The 19263-nt window shown below is 59.9% G+C and overlaps 1 protein-coding gene across 4 annotated transcripts in view; it reads left to right on the top strand.

The window, feature by feature from the left end:
• The window catches only part of Slc12a7 (solute carrier family 12 member 7), a 75266-nt gene extending 56409 nt beyond the window's left edge, over positions 1 to 18857 (top strand). For 3 of the 4 annotated variants that reach the window (XM_070042115.1, XM_070042118.1, XM_070042117.1), the window contains exons 18-25: positions 1413 to 1608; positions 2213 to 2382; positions 2794 to 2925; positions 5599 to 5706; positions 10212 to 10390; positions 11185 to 11199; positions 16074 to 16207; positions 17291 to 18857. In XM_070042115.1, coding sequence (XP_069898216.1) covers positions 1413 to 1608; positions 2213 to 2382; positions 2794 to 2925; positions 5599 to 5706; positions 10212 to 10390; positions 11185 to 11199; positions 16074 to 16207; positions 17291 to 17382 — 1026 coding nt within the window. In that variant the 3' untranslated portion in view covers positions 17383 to 18857. The remainder of the gene's footprint in view (positions 1 to 1412; positions 1609 to 2212; positions 2383 to 2793; positions 2926 to 5598; positions 5707 to 10211; positions 10391 to 11184; positions 11200 to 16073; positions 16208 to 17290) is intronic. The other variant, XM_070042116.1, reaches the window with a different exon arrangement.
• Positions 18858 to 19263: the final 406 nt, after the last annotated feature.

Raw genomic sequence — 19263 nt, 5'->3', positions numbered from 1 at the left:
GTGACGGGGGGGGGGGGGGGGGGGGGCGAGGAGATTGGGAACTGTGTGTGTGTCCGTCTGGCAGACTGCAGAAGTGAGCCGTGTGATTGTGTCACCACAAGGTTGGCGTGGTAGCAACCACGAAAAGGAGGGAAGAAGTGGCCCTGGCCCTCAGCGTAGGCTGCCTGTGGCTTTTGGAGGGACACCAAGATTAGGCAGTTTGTAACAACAGACTTACTTGATATTGTCAACATTAGCCTCTCTGGAGGAGGCGTGGGCAGGGCTGCGTGCCTGAGCCCTCCTCTTCTAGTTCTGGGTCTCTGGGGGTCTCTGGGTCTCTGGCAGCGTCCCTCTGCGGTCTTTAGCGCCAAGCCTGTCCTCTTCTATCTGGAATCTCAGCCTTTGCTCACAGGCACCCTCGCTATAGGACTCTATCTGCAGGACTGTCCACATAAGGCCATGTGCTCAGGCTGCACGCTCAGGCCATACCTCTTTAAGATCACAACCCACCTCCCCAAACTCACTCTGCCTTATGTGCAAAACACACCCATTATACCATGCTGCGAAGGGTCGGCCCCCAGCATCTCGGGGTCAGTTCCATCCCCCACCCCCTCACCCAGGGCCAGGCACTGGTGGGACCTGACAGGTCCTGTCCTCAGAGGGACTCCTGCACACCCGGGAGATGTGGAAATAAGGTGTCTATGTGCCCCCCAACAATCACAGCATTGTTCCTGTCCTGAAAGGGGGGTCGGAGGCCACTGCTTGTGCAAGTGGGAAAGCTAGCGGGGCAGAGGCCCTGTGCCCAAGCAGACCTGCGAGTCCGGCTGTGAGAGAAGGCCAGCATTCTATGCCTCGGGTTGTGTGTGTCCAGCCTTCCCTTAAAACCTGACTGTGCTTCTCTAGCAGCCCTAAAACGCACAGGGGCTTGGCAGCCAGCATTATCTGTGGCTTATCTGGTCCTTCCTTCCTGGAATCCTCAAAATGTAGCCTTTCTTTAGCTGCAGGATTTGACTCACTGTAGCTATATTTTCAAGTGAATTAGCACATGGCCCAAAATGTCCTCCAGCCATAGTGGGTGGTTGGCTGAAGACACAGACGGCTGTGAAGAGCGCCAGGTGTCAGCGCCCTGCTGGGTTCTGCTTGCCTCCTGCCCCCGGTGGTGCTCCTCACAGCTCACGGCACCCGCAGACCTGTGGCCTCTCCCCCTCCCGGATGCAGTACGCCTGCTTGCCTTCCATGCACTGACTCTGCCCCTCTCCCCCTCCTGGATGCAGTACGCCTGCTTGCCTTCCATGCACTGACTCTGCCCCTCTCCCCCTCCCGGATGCAGTACGCCTGCTTGCCTTCCATGCACTGACTCTGCCCCTCTCCCCCCTCCCGGATGCAGTACACCTGCTTGCCTTCCATGCACTGACTCTGCCCTTCTCCCGCAGAACATCCGCTCTCTGATGGGTGCAGAGAAGACCAAAGGCTTCTGCCAGCTGGTGGTGTCCTCGAATCTGCGGGATGGCACATCTCACCTGATCCAGTCAGCCGGACTTGGAGGCATGAAGCACAACACGGTGCTCATGGCCTGGCCCGAGTCCTGGAAGCAGGCAGACAACCCTTTCTCCTGGAAGAACTTTGTTGGTGGGTGCAGTGGAACTTCGTGGGTGTAATGTTGTGCCTGTGTGCTGTTATATCCAGTGCCCGCTTAAGAGTATGTGCTCATAGCTGGGTGCCGGTGGCTCATGCCTGTCATCCTAGCTACTCAGGAGGCTGAGATCTGAGGATCACAGTTCCAAGCCAGCCTGGGCAGGAAAGTCCATGAGACTCATCTCCAATAAACCACAAGAAAACAGGAAGTGGCACTGTGGCTCAAGTGGTAGAGCACTTGCCTTGAGCTGAAGAGCTGAGGGACAGCGCCCAGGCCCAGAGCTCAAGCCCCATGACTGACAGGATAATTAAAAAAAAAAAAAATGTGTTTAGGGCTGCTAAAGCCCTGGACCAGCTGTGCTAGACAGACAGACATGTCCTCTTGAAAGACTGCAACCCTCCTCTTCTCCCCTCCTGCTCTGCCTTTTTGGGAGGTGCCCCCTACAGGCCTCTGGCTCTGGGGGAGCTGGTGACGGGGCCTTCCCTCTTCCTGCCCCATAGAAGGAGCTCTGTGTGGACCCCCATCCCCCCCCCCATAGCCTGCTGCTGTCTCTCCACAAACACCTGCCCTTGTGTGATCTGCCCGTTGGTCTCCCAGACACTGTCCGTGACACTACCGCGGCCCATCAAGCTCTGTTAGTGGCCAAGAACATCGACACGTTCCCACAAAACCAGGAGCGTTTCAGCGAGGGGAACATCGACGTGTGGTGGATCGTGCACGACGGGGGCATGCTCATGCTGCTGCCCTTCCTGCTGCGCCAGCACAAGGTGGGGTGCTGGGGGCGGGGCCAGGAGGGAGGGGCGGGCCCAGGGGGAGGGGCGGGGCCAGGCAGGAGGCTGGCACAGCCCTGGGTGGGGCCAGGAGGGAGGGGCGGGGCCAGGCAGGAGGCTGGCACAGCCCTGGGCGGGGCCAGGAGGGAGGGGCGGGGCCAGGCAGGAGGCTGGCACAGCCCTGGGCGGGGCCCGGAGGGAGGGGCGGGGCCAGGCAGGAGGCTGGCACAGCCCTGGGCGGGGCCCGGAGGGAGGGGCGGGGCCCGGAGGGAGGGGCGGGGCCAGGCAGGAGGCTGGCACAGCCCTGGGCGGGGCCTGGAGGGAGGGGCGGGGCCAGGCAGGAGGCTGGCACAGCCCTGGGCCGGGGTCTGTGTGGTGGTCCTGCTGGAGTACCCCTCTCCCCTCCAGGTGTGGCGGAAGTGCCGTATGCGCATCTTTACTGTGGCCCAGGTGGATGACAACAGCATCCAGATGAAGAAGGACTTACAGACGTTCCTGTATCACCTCCGGATCAGCGCGGAGGTGGAGGTGGTGGAGATGGTGCGTGCCTGCTGGCCTCTGCTGCTCCTTGGGGAGGGAGACTGAGTGCTACTTGGTAGTGCGGGATCCAAAGGACATGTTCCCACACGCTGGGCTTGCACAGGCAGTGCGGGGTCCCTGCGCTCTGGGGTCACATGGGCAGTGCAGGGCTCCTGTGCTCTGGGGTCACATGGGCAGTGCGGGGTCCCTGCGCTCTGGGGTTGCACAGGCAGTGCGGGGTCCCTGCGCTCTGGGGTCACATGGGCAGTGCGGGGTCCCTGCGCTCTGGGGTCACATGGGCAGTGCAGGGCTCCTGTGCTCTGGGGTCACATGGGCAGTGCGGGGTCCCTGCGCTCTGGGGTTGCACAGGCAGTGCGGGGTCCCTGCGCTCTGGGGTCACATGGGCAGTGCGGGGTCCCTGCGCTCTGGGGTCACATGGGCAGTGCGGGGTCCCTGTGCTCTGGGGTCACATGGGCAGTGCGGGGTCCCTGCGCTCTGGGGTCACATGGGAGAAGTCAGAGGAGTCGCAGCTGCTCCAGCCTCGGCCTACGGGCCTTCACCACCCTATGTGGTGGACAGCTCTGGGAGGGTCAGTGACACTGCTCCCGAGTTCACCTGTGCTGTGGCCTCAGTTGTGTGGGCTGTATAGGTTACTCCTGATTCTTAGCATCAGAGATGGTACCCTAGTGATCAGTGGTCCCCCAATGCCGTGGGAAGGTCTGTGGTCCACCTACTCCAGCGGGAGGGTCTGTGGTCCACTCCAGTGGGAGGATCTGTGGTCCACTCCAGTGGGAGGGTCTGTGATCCACTCCAGTGGGAGGGTCTGTGGTCCACTCCAGCGGGAGGGTCTGTGATCCACTCCAGTGGGAGGGTCTGTGGTCTACTCCAGTGGGAGGGTCTGTGGTCCACTCCAGTGGGAGGGTCTGTGATCCACTCCAGTGGGAGGGTCTGTGATCCACTCCAGTGGGAGGGTCTGTGATCCACTCCAGCAGGAGGGTTTGTGGTCCACTCCAGCGGGAGGGTCTGTGGTCCACTCCAGTGGGAGGGTCTGTGGTCTACTCCAGTGGGAGGGTCTGTGGTCCACTCCAGTGGGAGGGTCTGTGGTCCACTCCAGCGGGAGGGTCTGTGATCCACTCCAGCGGGAGGGTCTGTGATCCACTCCAGCGGGAGGGTCTGTGATCTATTCTGTTGGGAGGGTCTGTGGTCCAGTCTGGAGCAAGCCTGCTGGGGATGTGGGGTGGGGCACAACAGGAGGTGGAAGGTATTCCCAGGGGGTGTGGTGTGCTGTCCTGGCCTGGGCTGCAGAGCTGTTGTTTGCCCCTGGGATCACAGATGTGGTCAGGTTGCTATCTGTTAATTATTGGCAATCTCTGTGTTTTTGTGTCAGTTCTCAGGGAACCTGGTTGTCCTATGGGCACGCCCCCCACTTCCTCCCCCCCCCCCTCACGCGTATTAGAATTCGCTTGAATTAAGGACACATTTGGGGAACACCCACAGTTGAGGGACACAAATACTTGGAACACGCACAGTTGAAGGGTCTTGAGCCCCAGGCTTGCTAGTTGGACCTGCAGGTCCGAGTCTGGGCAGCCTCACCATTTCCAGGTCCGAGTCTGGGCAGCCTCACCATTTCCAGGTCCGAGTCTGGGCAGGCTCACCATTTCCAGGTCCGAGTCTGGGCAGCCTCACCATTTCCAGGTCCGAGTCTGGGCAGGCTCACCATTTCCAGGTCCGAGTCTGGGCAGGCTCACCATTTCCAGGTCCGAGTCTGGACAGCCTCACTATTTCCAGGTCCGAGTCTGGGCAGGCTCACCATTTCCAGGTCCGAGTCTGGACAGGCTCACCATTTCCAGGTCCGAGTCTGGGCAGGCTCACCATTTCCAGGTCCGAGTCTGGGCAGGCTCACCATTTCCAGGCTGTGCACTTGCGTTCAGTGGCTTCCACTCCAGTCCTCTGCAGACTTGCTCTCTAGATGTGACCGGCTTGAGGACTCGCACAAGTAGCATTAGAAAACATCTTTGTGATGTGGGGACACGCTGCTCGGAACGTTCCCCCGCAGAGACGAGGCTTTGCCAGATGGCCCTGTGGCTGGAGAGCGGGCCCAGCAGAGCTGGTGAGGTCTCCTGCCGGGGGGACAGGTCATTGCTGCCCTCGGGCCTCTGCTCACAGCCAGGATGCTGCGGCTGACTGTAGATCGTAGGTGTGGGTTGTCAGGGGTAGGGAATGGCAGAAGAGTCCGCAGTGCTAAACACTTTTGTTCTTCCCAGCATGTTTTCTGCGCTTTCACTTCTGTGGGTGAGGAGCCCACCCCAAAACAGAAAATGCCTAGTATATGTAAGCACGTGCTCCTCAAAGCCACAGCTTCTGCAGCCAGGCACGCCCCACCCACGCCCGCCACGCGACCCGCCAACCCAGCATGCTTGCCCATGCAGGGTGACAGTGTTGTCGTCACACTGCCTGAGGTCGGGGTGGTGGAGGGGTGTCCAGTGAGACTGGAGGCCTTGCCACACCAACCCTCCTGTGTTAGAGCTCTGGGGCTGCTCTGGGCCAGGGTCTGACTTCTGTGACGGGGGCACGGGGCCCAGGGTACATGCAGGCTGCCTGCTCAGTCCCGGTGGCCCTGCGTGGAGGATCCCTGGTGACGACACAGCAGTCTTTCTGTCCATTCTGTTTACACGCTGCTTTGGAACTTCTTAGGTTGAGAATGACATTTCTGCGTTCACCTACGAAAAGACACTGATGATGGAGCAGAGATCCCAGATGCTGAAGCAGATGCAGCTGTCTAAGACTGAGCGGGAGAGAGAGGTGAGTGTGTAGAGACCTGGAGCCCCAGGCCCTTCCAGAACTGTGTGTCCACGTGCACTGTGTGTCCACGTTCCAGAGCAGACTGTGTCCAAGTTCCAGAGCACAGACTATGTCTAAGTTCCAGAACACAGACTGTGTGTGTACAAGTTCCAAAGCAGACTGTGTCCAAGTTCCAGAACAGACTGTGTGTGTCCAAGTTCTAGAACACAGACTGCATGTGTCCAAGTTCCAGAACAGACTCTGTCCATGTTCCAGAACAGACTGTCCAAGTTCCAGAACAGACTCTGTCCATGTTCCAGAACAGACTGTACAAGTTCCAGAACACTGTGTCCAAGTTCCAGAACAGACTGTCCAAGTTCCCGAACAGACTGTGTGTGTCCAAGTTCTAGAACACAGACTGCATGTGTCCAAGTTCCAGAACAGACTCTGTCCATGTTCCAGAACAGACTGTCCAAGTTCCAGAACAGACTCTGTCCATGTTCTAGAACAGACTGTGTGTCCAAGTTCCAGAACAGACTGTCCAAGTTCCAGAACAGACTGTGTGTGTCCAAGTTCCAGAACACAGACTGCATGTGTCCAAGTTCCAGAACAGACTCTGTCCATGTTCCAGAACAGACTGTCCAAGTTCCAGAACAGACTGTCCCTGTCCATGTTTTAGAACAGACTGTGTGTCCAAGTTCCAGAATAGACTGTCCAAGTTCCAGAACAGACTGTGTGTGTCCAAGTTCCAGAACACACTGTCAAGTTTTAGAACACAGACTGTGTGTCCAAGTTCCGGAACAGACTGTCCCAGAGAGTGGAGGCAGTGCAGTCTCGTGTGGGGGGGACGCGGGCACAGGTGGTATGCTGTTTGCACGGGGTCTGTGCCCGTGGAAGCTGTGGGAGGTGGAGCGGCGCTGCCTCTGGGCCGGTGCTGGTGGCCCCGGCATTCACTGTAGCTGCCGTCCTGCGGTGTGGTAGGAGAACAGGCGCTGCTGTGGCCTGGGGAAGGTGAGCGCGTGGAAGGCTAGGACTCACTGGGCTAGCAGGACACAGGGTCCGCACGGCTGGGCGGGTGCAGGGAAGGTTTCCATGGACCCAGTCACAGGAGCATGGGACCTCACTGTCCGTGGAAACTGGCTGTGTGTGGTCAGTGTGTGGGCCTGTGTCGATGGACAGCTGGCTAGGAGGTGCCCACCCTCCATCCCCCTACATCCCCGGCAGAGATCACAGGACACACTGGTCCCCTGGGCTCCAGGGAGACAGAGATCACAGGACACACTGGTCCCCTGGGCTGTAGGGAGACAGATCACAGGACACACTGGTCCCCTGGACCTCAGGGAGACAGATCACAGGACACACTGGTCCCCTGGACTCCGGGGAGACAGATCACAGGACACACTGGTCCCCTGGGCTCCAGGGAGACAGAGATCACAGGACACACTGGTCCCCTGGGCTCCAGGGAGACAGATCACAGGACACACTGGTCCCCTGGACTCCAGGGAGACAGATCACAGGACACACTGGTCCCCTGGACCTCAGGGAGACAGATCACAGGACACACTGGTCCCCTGGGTTCCAGGGAGACAGATCACAGGACACACTGGTCCCCTGGGCTGTAGGGAGACAGATCACAGGACACACTGGTCCCCTGGGTTCCAGGGAGACAGATCACAGGACACACTGGTCCCCTGGGTTCCAGGGAGACAGATCGCAGGACACACTGGTCCCCTGGGCTCCAGGGAGACAGATCACAGGACACACTGGTCCCCTGGACTCCAGGGAGACAGATCACAGGACACACTGGTCCCCTGGGCTGTAGGGAGACAGATCACAGGACACACTGGTCCCCTGGACTCCAGGGAGACAGATCACAGGACACACTGGTCCCCTGGACTCCAGGGAGACAGATCACAGGACACACTGGTCCCCTGGACCTCAGGGAGACAGATCACAGGACACACTGGTCCCCTGGACTCCAGGGAGACAGATCACAGGACATACTGGTCCCCTGGACTCCGGGGAGACAGATCACAGGACACACTGGTCCCCTGGACTCCAGGGAGACAGATCACAGGACACACTAGTCCCCTGGGCTCTAGGGAGACAAAGAGATTGCGAGGATGTACTTCCCCGGTCCATTGCAAATGAGGGGCACACCAGGACATCCACAAATGTAGAACCTTTACCGTGGGTCCCAGCACTGCCCGGGAGATGCAGTGGCTTCGTTAATGTCACATCCTGCGGGCTTGAGGGAGCCTGAGTTACAGCCCGAGGCCCTATACCCTGGGTCAAACAAGTTTATGTGGGAAGTGACTAATCCATGAAGGAGTGCGGAGTCTGATCTCTGGTGGGGTTAGTGGGAGGGAGGCCTCAGCTTCGCTGGACCAGACACAGGTGCTGGCCTTCGGTCTCTACTTCCCGGTTGGAGGACTTGGGAAGGAACGGGCCGAGGCGGGGTGAGGGTGCTGAGGTCTGGGAGGCCCACGCAGTGCTGTTCCAGGGGAGACTGGGGCCCGAGAGCATGCCTGCCTGGTACCCTCTGCCCCAGGACGCCACACAGCAGCACCCACCCACCCGGCTCAGGCTGCACGGGCTGGGCCGGCAGCGGCGGCCTTCTGTCTGTGAGTCCTACATCTCCATGTGGTGCAGTCATCCAGCCTGAGCCCGGGGCCTCCACGGGCCCCTGGCCCCACCACAGATCTGAGCCTCGGCTGTCACCGGCTGTGGTGGGAGCCTGGTTTGGGAGGCCTCTCGGGCAGCCAGCGTCAACAGGAGGGACGGGCTCTGAGGCTGGTGCCGCCCATCAGAACACACAGCGCTACAGCAGAAAACAGGTCACCTCTTCCCCGTGGGTTACCTCACGCTCATGTCAGCTCTGCCGGATCGGCTTCTCAGGTGCACTGTCCAAAGCCCAAGAATTGCCTGGGTGTAGGGAATGCCCAGCAGATGTCGGTGTTAGCAAGGCAGGTGAGCACCAGGCCAGGCTACAAGCACCAGGCTGTAGATGCCACGCTCACCAGATACGGCGTTCACCCAGCTCACCAGCTTCGGCGCCCGGCATCTGCCCAGTGCCCTCCTCCTCCCTGCCTGTGTCCTGCCACCACCCCTCTAGTGGTGCTTTTGTTATGCGAGTAGCCAGGCTTTGGATCTGGCCGTGAAGTCGGGTGATCCACCCCAGAGGCACCCTGGAGCAGGCAGGAAGGTCTGCTGTCCTTAGGGGTACCGAGGTGGCCCTCGTGGGGAATTACAGCCAGGACTGTGACCAGACACTCAGAGAAGATGCCCTGCTCTGCCCCCACCACGGTGAGGTCGGGAAGCTTCCTTTCTTTTTTTGTTTAAATTTTATTGTGAAAATACTGTACAGAGGGGTTACAATTACATGGGCAAGGTAATGAGTGCATTTCTTATCAAGCATTGTAGCCTCCTCGTTTCCCCTTCCCATCCCTTCCCATCCCCCCCCCACGTCAGAGTTGTTAAGTTCATTTTTCCACATAACGACTTGTACATCTCATTGTGCAATGGATCCACCTGTATTCCTATGTAAACTATTTGTTTTTTCCCTTCCCCTCCACAAATTATACCAACATCAAATACAGTGAAAGCAGGGGTTATACCATGGGGGAGGGACATACAAAGCAACAAAGAAATATCTTATATGATAGAAGCAATAGCAAGAAAGAAAGACCATTTGAGTCCTTATCTTAGGGTTCATTTCACCTAACATCAACTTATCTGAGCTTTTCTGCTTGTCTCAGACATAGACTAGTTATTGCAAATAAGGGAAACCATGGGACCTATGTTTCTTTGGGCCTGGCTTACTTCACTTAATAGAATTTTTTCCAAGCCTTTCCATTTCCTAACAAATGGGGCAATGTCATTCTTTCTGATGGGGGCATAGAATTCCATTGTGTATATATACCACATTTTCTTGATCCTTTCATCTGCTGAGGGGCATCTGGGCTGGTTCGTATCTTAGCTATGGCAAATAACCGGAAGCTTCCTTTCCTCTTCGCGCGGCAGCACTTTTGTGTGAGGCTGTGACTGGACTCTCCACCCACTGAGGCTCCCTCACACTTTTTCTGAGCGCCTATAATATGGCTGGCAGGAGGAACCTGGCATGGAGCTGGGGCTCGGCGATTGCTGCCGTCTCTGGCCTGGTCTGTCCAGGCACGTCCTCTCGCCGATGCCCATCTTTTCCTCAGCCCCCGGCTTCAGACATTGCGTGTTTCCCCTGCCCCAGAGCCGGGAGCCGGGTGAGGGTCCCTGTCAGGGGTGAGGGGCCATGTCAAATGAGCGGTCCTCTGACAACGTCCCCTCGTGTCCCTACACCCCCGGTACCTGCTCCCCAGGGCATTCTGTGTAGGAAGGTGAGGCATGCAGAAGGGAGCAAAGGGTCAGTCTGGAGGCCTGGGGGCCCCATGGAGGCGCTGGGGCCGGGGCCTGGTGGGCTGCTCACCAGGATCTCTTGGTTGTGGCCAGCCTGGCACACTAGTGGCGCTCCCTGTCCTGCCTCCCCCTGCCAGGCCCAGCTGATTCACGACAGGAACACTGCGTCCCATGCCACGGCGGCCGCCAGGACCCAGGCCCCCGCTACCCCGGACAGAGTACAGATGACCTGGACGAAGGAGAAGCTGATTGCGGAGAAGCACAGGAACAAGGACATGGGCACCTCTGGGTTCAAAGACCTCTTCAGCCTGAAGCCGTGAGTGGCCAGCGGGGGTCCTTCGGGGACAGAGCCTGGAAGAGCGGACCTGCGGTGGGGACAGGCCCTGACTGCCCACTGAGGGCCAGCTGCGGTGGGGACAGGCCCTGACTGCCCACTGAGGGCCAGCTGCGGTGGGGACAGGCCCTGACTGCCCACTGAGGGCCAGCTGCGGTGGGGACAGGCCCTGACTGCCCACTAAGGGCCAGCTGAGGTGGGGACAGGCCCTGACTGCCCACTGAGGGCCAGCTGCGGTGGGGACAGGCCCTGACTGCCCACTGAGGGCCAGCTGCGGTGGGGACAGGCTCTGACTGCCCACAGGGGGCTTTGGGGCGGCTCATCAACCAGTAGGCCCATTAGAATGGGAGTCAGCCTGAAGGTGCTGTGGACTTGGCGCCAGTGCCTTAGGACGTGCTGTGCACTGGTGGTGAGCGTTGCGTAGTTGAGGGGACAAGTGGAGTCTGGTCACCTCTGAAGGCTGAGGCTTCGAGGCCAACTCCGCTCCCAGCCCTTCCTGGCTGTGCCCCGCTGTAGTGCTGAGGAGGCCCAAGGCTGTTACGGTCTGGCTACCCCGAGCTACGGGCCACAGACGGACCTGATCCAGTGACCGAGCCCCAGAGGGCTGCAGCTCCTCCTCAGCAGGTCTTGGGCAGGGGGCTGACCCTGAAGGCCTGAAACCCGGGGGGGCTGTTGGAGTGGGCCCCAGAGAAGGGCAGTGGTCAGCCATGTATGTCTGGTGTGCAGTGGGATGTGTGGCCTTGGGACTAACCACTCTGTTCTTCTCTTCCGTGTAGAGAATGGGGAAACCTGTAAGTCCACCTGCATCGCTGAGCTGCCCCCTAGCCTTGTTGCTGTGCCTGCCTTTCTGTGTGCAGCCCTGTGCCTGTCAGCCCTATGTGTGTTCAGCTCTCTATATGCACATCCCTGTGCATGCACAACTCTGTGCGCATGGCCTTGTCTGTACATATCCTTGTGTGTGGTCCTGTGTGTGTGTATGTGTGTACAGCCTTGCCTGTGTGGACTGTATGCGTGTGCAGCACTACCTGTGCAGCTGAGTGTGCACAGCTGTGTGCATTAGCTCTGTGTGTGCATAGCTCTGAGTGTGCATAGTTCTGTGTGCGCATAGCTCTGAGTGTGCACAGCTCTGTGTGTGCATAGCTGAGTGTGCACAGCTGTGTGTGCATAGCTCTGAGTGTGCATAGTTCTGTGTGCGCATAGCTCTGAGTGTGCACAGCTGTGTGCGCATAGCTCTGAGTATGCACAGCTGTGTGCGCATAGCTCTGAGTGTGCACAGCTGTGTGCGCATAGCTCTGAGTGTGCACAGCTCTGTGTGTGCATAGCTCTGAGTGCACAGTTCTGTGTGCGCATAGCTCTGCACAGCTCTGTGTGTGCATAGCTCTGAGTGTGCACAGCTGTGTGTGCATAGCTCTGAGTGTGCACAGCTCTGAGTGTGCACAGCTCTGTGTGCGCACAGCTCTGTGCACAGCTGTGTGTGTGCATAGCTCTGAGTGTGCACAGCTGTGTGTGCATAGCTCTGAGTGAGCACAGCTCTGTGTGCGCATAGCTCTGAGTGTGCACAGCTGTGTGCGCATAGCTCTGAGTGTGCACAGCTGTGTGTGCATAGCTCTGAGTGTGCACAGCTCTGAGTGTGCACAGCTGTGTGCGCATAGCTCTAAGTGCACAGCTGTGTGCGCATAGCTCTGAGTGCATAGTTCTGTGTGCGCATAGCTCTGAGTGTGCACAGCTCTGAGTGTGCATAGCTCTGAGTGTGCATAGTGTGCGCATAGCTCTGAGTGTGCACAGCTGTGTGTGCATAGCTCTGAGTGTGCACAGCTCTGTGTGCGCATAGCTCTGAGTGTGCACAGCTCTGTGTGCACATATCTCTGAGTGTGCACAGCATAGCTCTGAGTGTGCACAGCTCTGTGTGTGCATAGCTGAGTGTGCACAGCTGTGTGCGCATAGCTGAGTGTGCACAGCTCTGTGTGTGCATAGCTCTGAGTGAGCACAGCTCTGTGTGCACATAGCTCTGAGTGTGCACAGCTGTGTGCGCATAGCTCTGAGTGTGCACAGCTCTGTGTGCATAGCTCTGAGTGTGCATAGTTCTGTGAACCCTGTACATGTGTAGTGCCCCGTTGGTCCTGCTCCTTCCTCTTGAAGTGGCCCAGGGTGTGTGTGATGCTCAAACGATGCTCTGTCTAAGATAACATCCTCAGCTGCTCTGCCAGGAAGCAGGCAAGGAATATGCCCACCCACGTCCCTCGGGCACAGCACACTACCTCTGCCGCCTCCCGTGGAAAGGGGTCACGTCTCGATGTCAGCATCTGAGCTCAGGGCTGGGAGTCCCGGCCGGGGTGTCTCAAGGGCGGCGTGGCTCCCGGGCAGACGTGAAGACAGCATTGCCTGCCCTGGGCCCTCTGTCCATCTGTCTCCCCTCCCTGGCCCTGCTGGCTATCAAGCAGGCGGCCACCAGGGCATTGTTGGAGTTGGGTACTTGTGACTTCATGACTGCACCTGACTCACTCACACTGAGAAAACCCCAAGAAGTTTGGCCCATCTGGGGTCTGAGGAATCTGTTGCATGCAGGAGCTCTGCCTTCTGCTCGTCTCTGTAAATCGGAGCATGCTCCCAAAGGGCTTATTACCGGACAAACCACAGAAGAGAGGCCCAGGTAGACATAGGACACACACACACGCATCGGTGTGGACGTGCCCACACGTCGGTGTGGCAGCGTCTGGGCTTGACTGGCGTGGCTCAGGAGGCCAGAGACCCGACGCTAGCTAGCTCAGGAGGCCAGAGACCCGACGCTAGCTAGCTCAGGAGGCCAGAGACCCGACGCTAGCTGGCTCAGGAGGCCAGAGACCCAACGCTAGCTGGCTCAGGAGGCCAGAGACCCGACGCTAGCTGGCTCAGGAGGCCAGAGACCCGACGCTAGCTGGCTCAGGAGGCCAGAGACCCGACGCTAGCTGGCTCAGGAGGCCAGAGACCCGACGCTAGCTGGCTCAGGAGGCCAGAGACCAGACGCTAGCTGGCTCAGGAGGCCAGAGACCCGACGCTAGCTGGTGAGGTGTGCTTCCTGCTTCCTCACAGGGCCTGTGCATGCGCTTCCTCACACTTGTGTATCCTGGCTGGTGTGCACGTGTGCTTGTGTGTGCATACTTGTGTACCCTGCATGCACGTGTACTCAATAACATGCATGTTGTGGTCATCCGTGTCCGTGGCTGTGCATGTGTTCCCTGCCCTGTGTGTCTCGGTCTGTCTTGAGTGGCCCCTAGCAGCTTGTGTAGCGAATGTCCGTCCACAGGGGAATGTCCGTGCTGGCGCCTGTGGAGCTGCTGGGCAGTGGGTCACGCAGCCTCCAGTGGCTTTTGGAACCTCAGTGCAGCCAGATGCAGACCTGGGGGTTTTGTGCTTGCCTTACCACAGACCTGTATGGTTACATGCAGTTCTAGAACCACATCAGTTTGGCCACACTCAAGACCTTTGGCCTTTCTAGATGCCCCTCTCCCTCCCCTCCTTTTTCTCTCTTTTTCTTCCCTTCCTTCCTTCTTTCTCTCTATTTTTTTTTTTTTTTGGTGGGGAGCCTGGGCACTGCCCCTGAGGTTTTTTTGCTCAAAGCTAGTGCTCTTATTGCTTGAGTCACAGCTCCACTTTAGACTTTTGGAAGTTCATTGGAGATAAGATTTTCATGGACCTTCCTGCCCAGGCTGGCTTCGAACTGCAAGCCTCAGGCCTCAGCCTTCTGAGTAGCTAGGATGACAGGGGTGAGCCACCGGCGCCCAGCAGGTTCTGTATTCCTAGATGGTGCCATGGGTAGAGGCTCAACTGTGATTTCATCAAATTAAACTAGCAAAAGAGCAGAACTCACTGTCCTGGTCTCTGCTTAGTAATTGCCAGTTAGTTACACGCTGTTTCATTTAAGTTGATGAAAGGGTTTGAGTCTGTGACCTCAGGGCCTTTCTCTTGTCCTTGTGTTTGGGGCATAGGCAGTACCCACCCAGAGCTGCATTTGAGATAAGGTAGTTGAACTGGCCGGCTAGCAGAGTCCATCCCAGGACCGACCTCAGCCTGCAGGCATGTTTTGCTGGGCTGCCTGGCTGTGCCGGTGCGTCGGGCAGGCAGCACCCGCGGCAGACATCCCGAGTGGCTTTCTGAGCACGTTTTATAGGGTTTCCCTGGCTCCCGGGAGGCGGAGTGTGCCCACCTGCTGGAAGACGTGGAGCCATACACAAGGAGGCTGGGCCTCTGCCCCCAGGGCGGCGGAGCTCTGTGTGCAGTGAGTGCAGGTGTTCAGCATTACCTCACTTAAGTGGTTTTGGCAGACGCCCAGCACACTGGGAAACCCAGAGCGCACCGTGGAGGGCAGCGGGGACGCAGCTCCACGGGCTGCAGAGCACACAGTGTAGGGCAGCGGGGACGCAGCTCCATGCAGAGCACCGTGTAGGGCAGCAGGGACGCAGCTCCACGGGCTGCAGAGCACAGTGGAGGGCAGCGGGGACGCAGCTCCATGGGCTGCAGAGCACAGTGCAGGGCAGCGGGGACGCAGCTCCACGGGCTGCAGAGCGCACCGTGGAGAGCAGCAGGGACGCAGCTCCACGGGCTGCAGAGCACAGTGCAGGGCAGCAGGGACGCAGCTCCACGGGCTGCAGAGCGCACCGTGGAGGGCAGCGGGGATGCAGCTCCATGCAGAGCACCGTGGAGGGCAGCGGGGACGCAGCTCCATGCAGAGCACAGTGCAGGGCAGCGGGGACGCAGCTCCACAGGCTGCAGAGCACACAGTGTAGGGCAGCGGGGACGCAGCTCCATGCAGAGCACAGTGCAGGGCAGCGGGGACGCAGCTCCACAGGCTGCAGAGCACAGTGCAGGGCAGCGGGGACGCAGCTCCACGGGCTGCAGGCCTGGCCCCGCCCCCGTCAGGTGCAGCGGCCTCGAGGCCGCCACACCCAGGAGCAGAGGGCACTTAGCTGGCTTCAGGCATGCACACCAAGTCCAGGCCTCTGACCCCCAGGGCCAGGCAGAGCTTCCAAGCTCCCTTCCAGGCCTGAATCTCCAGACACAGACCTGTGTGCAGGCTCACGCAGTGCTTCACCGGGGTCAGGAAGTGATGCCCTGTGGCTGCTGTGTCTTACTCTGCTTCCGCCCTTTGACAGCTGCTTTGCAGCTCTGCAGGTACCCTTTGCTGTGTATGTCTAGCTGACGGCGCCTTGCACTCTGCAGGCCCAGTTTGCAGGTGTGTCTAGCTGACAGTGCCTTGCACTCTGCAGGCCCAGTTTGCAGGTGTGTCTAGCTGACGGTGCCTTGCACTCTGCAGGCCCAGTTTGCAGGTGTGTCTAGCTGTGCCTTGCACTCTGCAGGCCCAGTTTGCAGGTGTGTCTAGCTGTGCCTTGCACTCTGCAGGCCCAGTTTGCAGGTGTGTCTAGCTGTGCCTTGCACTCTGCAGGCCCAGTTTGCAGGTGTGTCTAGCGGATATGCTTTCCTGTGCAGTTGTCAGAAGCTTGGCCCTTAGAGGCTCAGTTCCAGAAGGCCTTAGGCCTCAGCGGCTGTCCTCAGCTGGTTATCAGTGGAATGACCTCTTCTGGGGCCAGGAGCTGGTCCGACCTTGGCCTTCTCTCACGCTTGCGAGCATGGTGGGCAGGTCAGGCTGGCCCAAGGCCTCGCCCGCCCACCGCCGCCGCCCCTCCCGCAGGGATCAGTCCAACGTCCGGAGGATGCACACGGCTGTGAGGCTCAACGGGGTCGTACTCAGCAAGTCCCAGGATGCCCAGCTGGTCCTGCTGAACATGCCAGGGCCCCCCAAAAACCGGCAGGGCGATGAGAACTGTATCCTTCGTGCAGGGCTGCTCGTGGAGGGGGTTGGGGGTAGGAGGGTGCTGGGCACCTCTGCATTAGGATGCGGGGGCTGGGCGGGGCTTGTTCCTCCTGTCCACGTGAGGTCAGGTGACGCGCTCCCCTCCGCCCCAGGCACGGGAAGGTGGGGACGGGAGGAGCGGAGCCTGGCCCCTGCAGTTGGCGGACCAGGATCCTGGAGCAGACCAGGAGCTGTGGGAATTGGGTCCCTTCCTGCACTGGAGCTGGTGCAGGCCAGGAAGTGTGGCCTGGGCTATGGAGCACCAGCCCTGGACAAGCTTGACTCGTGTTGGTGGTCAGCGCTCCGGCTGCAGGCGGAAGTGCTGTGGATACAGGAGGGAAAGCGGCTTTGAGGGAGGAAGTGGATGCTGGGTGGGGAACAGGGCACAGACTGTCCGGCAGGGCAGGCTGGAGGAGAACCTTCCATCCCTCCACGAGCTGCTTGAATACTTAGGATTCACGCCATTCTCGGCCATACAGAATTCCCAAATGGCGCGGTGGGTCTGGTGCACCCTCTCCCTGCTCCAGGAAGAGCTCAGCCCCTCCCTGTCCGTGGTTGGTAGGTTGAGGGGCCGGGGGCCAGGCAGTTCCCAGCCTGGTGCAGCCTGTGTTCTGGAGCTGGGGTGGGGACCCCTCCTCCGTGCACTCCAGGGCAGCCCTGAGGTCCTGAGGTGCCCTTCCTGAGAGCCTGGGCCTAGGCTTGAGGGCAGCTCCACGGGCCTTGGCAGACGGGGTGTCCTGCTGGGTGCTCACAGGGGCCGGGCAGCGGAGGCCAGACGTCTCCGGGTTTCTCGCCTGAGGCGGCCGTGTGGGCCGGCTGCACGTTCAGGGTCCCTCGCGCCTGCTCTGTCTGGTCTGCTGACAGGGTTTGGGTTGGTGTCTGTCCTTGCTCCCCTCCCCTTCCAGGCCCTCCCCCTTCCCGGGGTCCCCTACAACTCCCAACCCCACGTGTCTGTCTCTCTCTGATGCCCCGACCACTTGGACCGAAGCTGTGTTATAAGCAGCGTTGTCTCCATGCAGCCGGGCGAGGTTGTGTGGCCTTAACTCTGCCCGCAGATATGGAGTTCCTTGAGGTCCTGACTGAGGGGCTGAACAGGGTGCTCCTGGTCAGAGGCGGTGGCCGGGAGGTCATCACCATCTACTCCTAACGCCTGACGATGCCAAGGACAGTGCCAGCAGCCTGGAGGCAGGCAGACGCGCCAGGGCGCCACCCCGGTTCGGGCCGGTCTGCTTCCTCCAGACCTGCCCCCGGCTGGCATGCCACCAAGTGGTGCTGGCTTCCTACGGGTAGAACGTGCCCCCAGCAGTGAGAGGCGGGCACAGGGCTGGGGGTTCCCTGCAAACTTAGTCGTCTAGGGCAAAACGGAGGTTCCTGCCTAGCCACGGGGAACGGGTCCTTCCCAGACTTCACCCCGGACTCCAGGGTCGCCCGTCCGTCGCAGCCCGGTCCAGTCCCGTGTTAGTCACATTTTACTTCTACCCTGTGCCCTGCTTCACGGGAAGCACACGGTCCCTTGGCGCTCCAGGCTGAGTGGCAGGCTTCTCATGGCCTCTAGGCGGGCGGAGCACCGGGGGCTGCCACCCCTCACCCACTCAGCACGCCCTAGCCACACTCCACTGAAAGGCTGTGGGCCAAGCCAGCTGGAGGGCAGCCTCATGTTTCAGGGGAGAATGGCCACACGTCGGGCACGTGGGACACCAGCGGTGTTGTGTGGGAACGCAGCCACTTGATTTCTAAAGCACTGGTGGGTCACAGCCAGAGTGCACTGGGAGCCACAGGCAGGCAGTGTACTGAGCCCCGGGTGCCACAGGCAGAAAGTGTAATGCCCCCACAGCCCCCACCGCAGACGCAGCAGCCCTGAGAGCGACGCTCACACCGGGCCTGCCCACACGAGGCTTCAGGGAGACAGCTCAGCCCGGGCACCCTCCAGGCCGGAGCCCGGAGCTCGGGTCGGCCGCCCTGAGGCCCTGCGTCCGTGCCCAGCTCAGGCCTGGCACCGCAGGGAGGCCGAGCTCTCTGCGTTCAAGGACCCGACACAAGATTTGCACTTTACCCTGCAGCCTTGCTTTGTAGGTCGTGTTCTGTTCTTGAGCTGTGGGCCGTGGGAGTAACCGTGCCTCCCCTTCTCTGTGGCATATTTATTTATTTAAAGCACCCTGGTGGGGGGTATGTGGTCCATGAAGGGCTGCCTATGTCCAGGCGCTTGGGTATCTGGTTTTCCAAGAGTCAGTGCTGCGGTGACCTGGGCTCCGAGAGGCTCAGCATGCCACTGTGGCCTAGCCAGTCCTGGGACTCCTTGCTCCTTCCCACTTAGGTCTGAATTAAAGCAGATCCCCGCCCCCCACCACAGGTCCTGAGCGCCCCATCCTGGGGGGAGCGGGGACGGGAAGGGCACCTTGGCCAGCGCAGGAAACAGACCCCGGGTGGCAGGGCGCCGCTCAGGTCCCGAGTCTTCACCCACTGTAGAGGTCTGCCTGGCCTCCTCCTCCCGGACAGACTCCGTGACCCCGGTAACTAGAGCCATGCAGAAGTGAATCCATGGTGGTTTTGGTTTTTGTTTTTTAATTTTTAGGTTCTTTGTATGATTTTGTTAGTAGAATAAAGTTCTGAAATTGCAGTGTCTGAGGACTCAGACTCACCTCTTCTACTGTGAAGTTAAAAACAACTAGAGAAAATGCACGTCACATCCCTGTCCTGACCTCCAGCGGCTGCAGCTGCCGCCGTGTGGCCCTGCCAGTGAGGACAGGTGAGGCGGGCTGCCCTGGATGAGCCTGGCGTGGCCCGGATGGAGGGCCCAGAGCCCACAGCCATGCGGTGGAGGGCCCAGAGCTCACAGCCACGCGGTGGAGGGCCCAGAGCCCTCGGCCACGCGGTGGAGGCCCAGAGCCCACAGCCACGCGGTGGAGGGCCCAGAGCCCCCGGCCACGCGGTGGAGGGCCCAGAGCCCCCGGCCACGCGGTGGAGGGCCCAGGGCCCACGGCCACGCGGTGGAGGGCCCAGAGCCCACGGCCACGCGGTGGAGGGCCCA

Source organism: Dipodomys merriami, unplaced genomic scaffold (assembly GCF_024711535.1).
Source record: "Dipodomys merriami isolate MVZ:Mamm:240054 unplaced genomic scaffold, mDipMer1.0.p SCAF_32, whole genome shotgun sequence".
Lineage (NCBI taxonomy): Eukaryota > Metazoa > Chordata > Mammalia > Rodentia > Heteromyidae > Dipodomys > Dipodomys merriami.
Note: the sequence above shows the minus strand (reverse complement) of the source record. Positions and strands in the feature narration are given on the sequence as shown.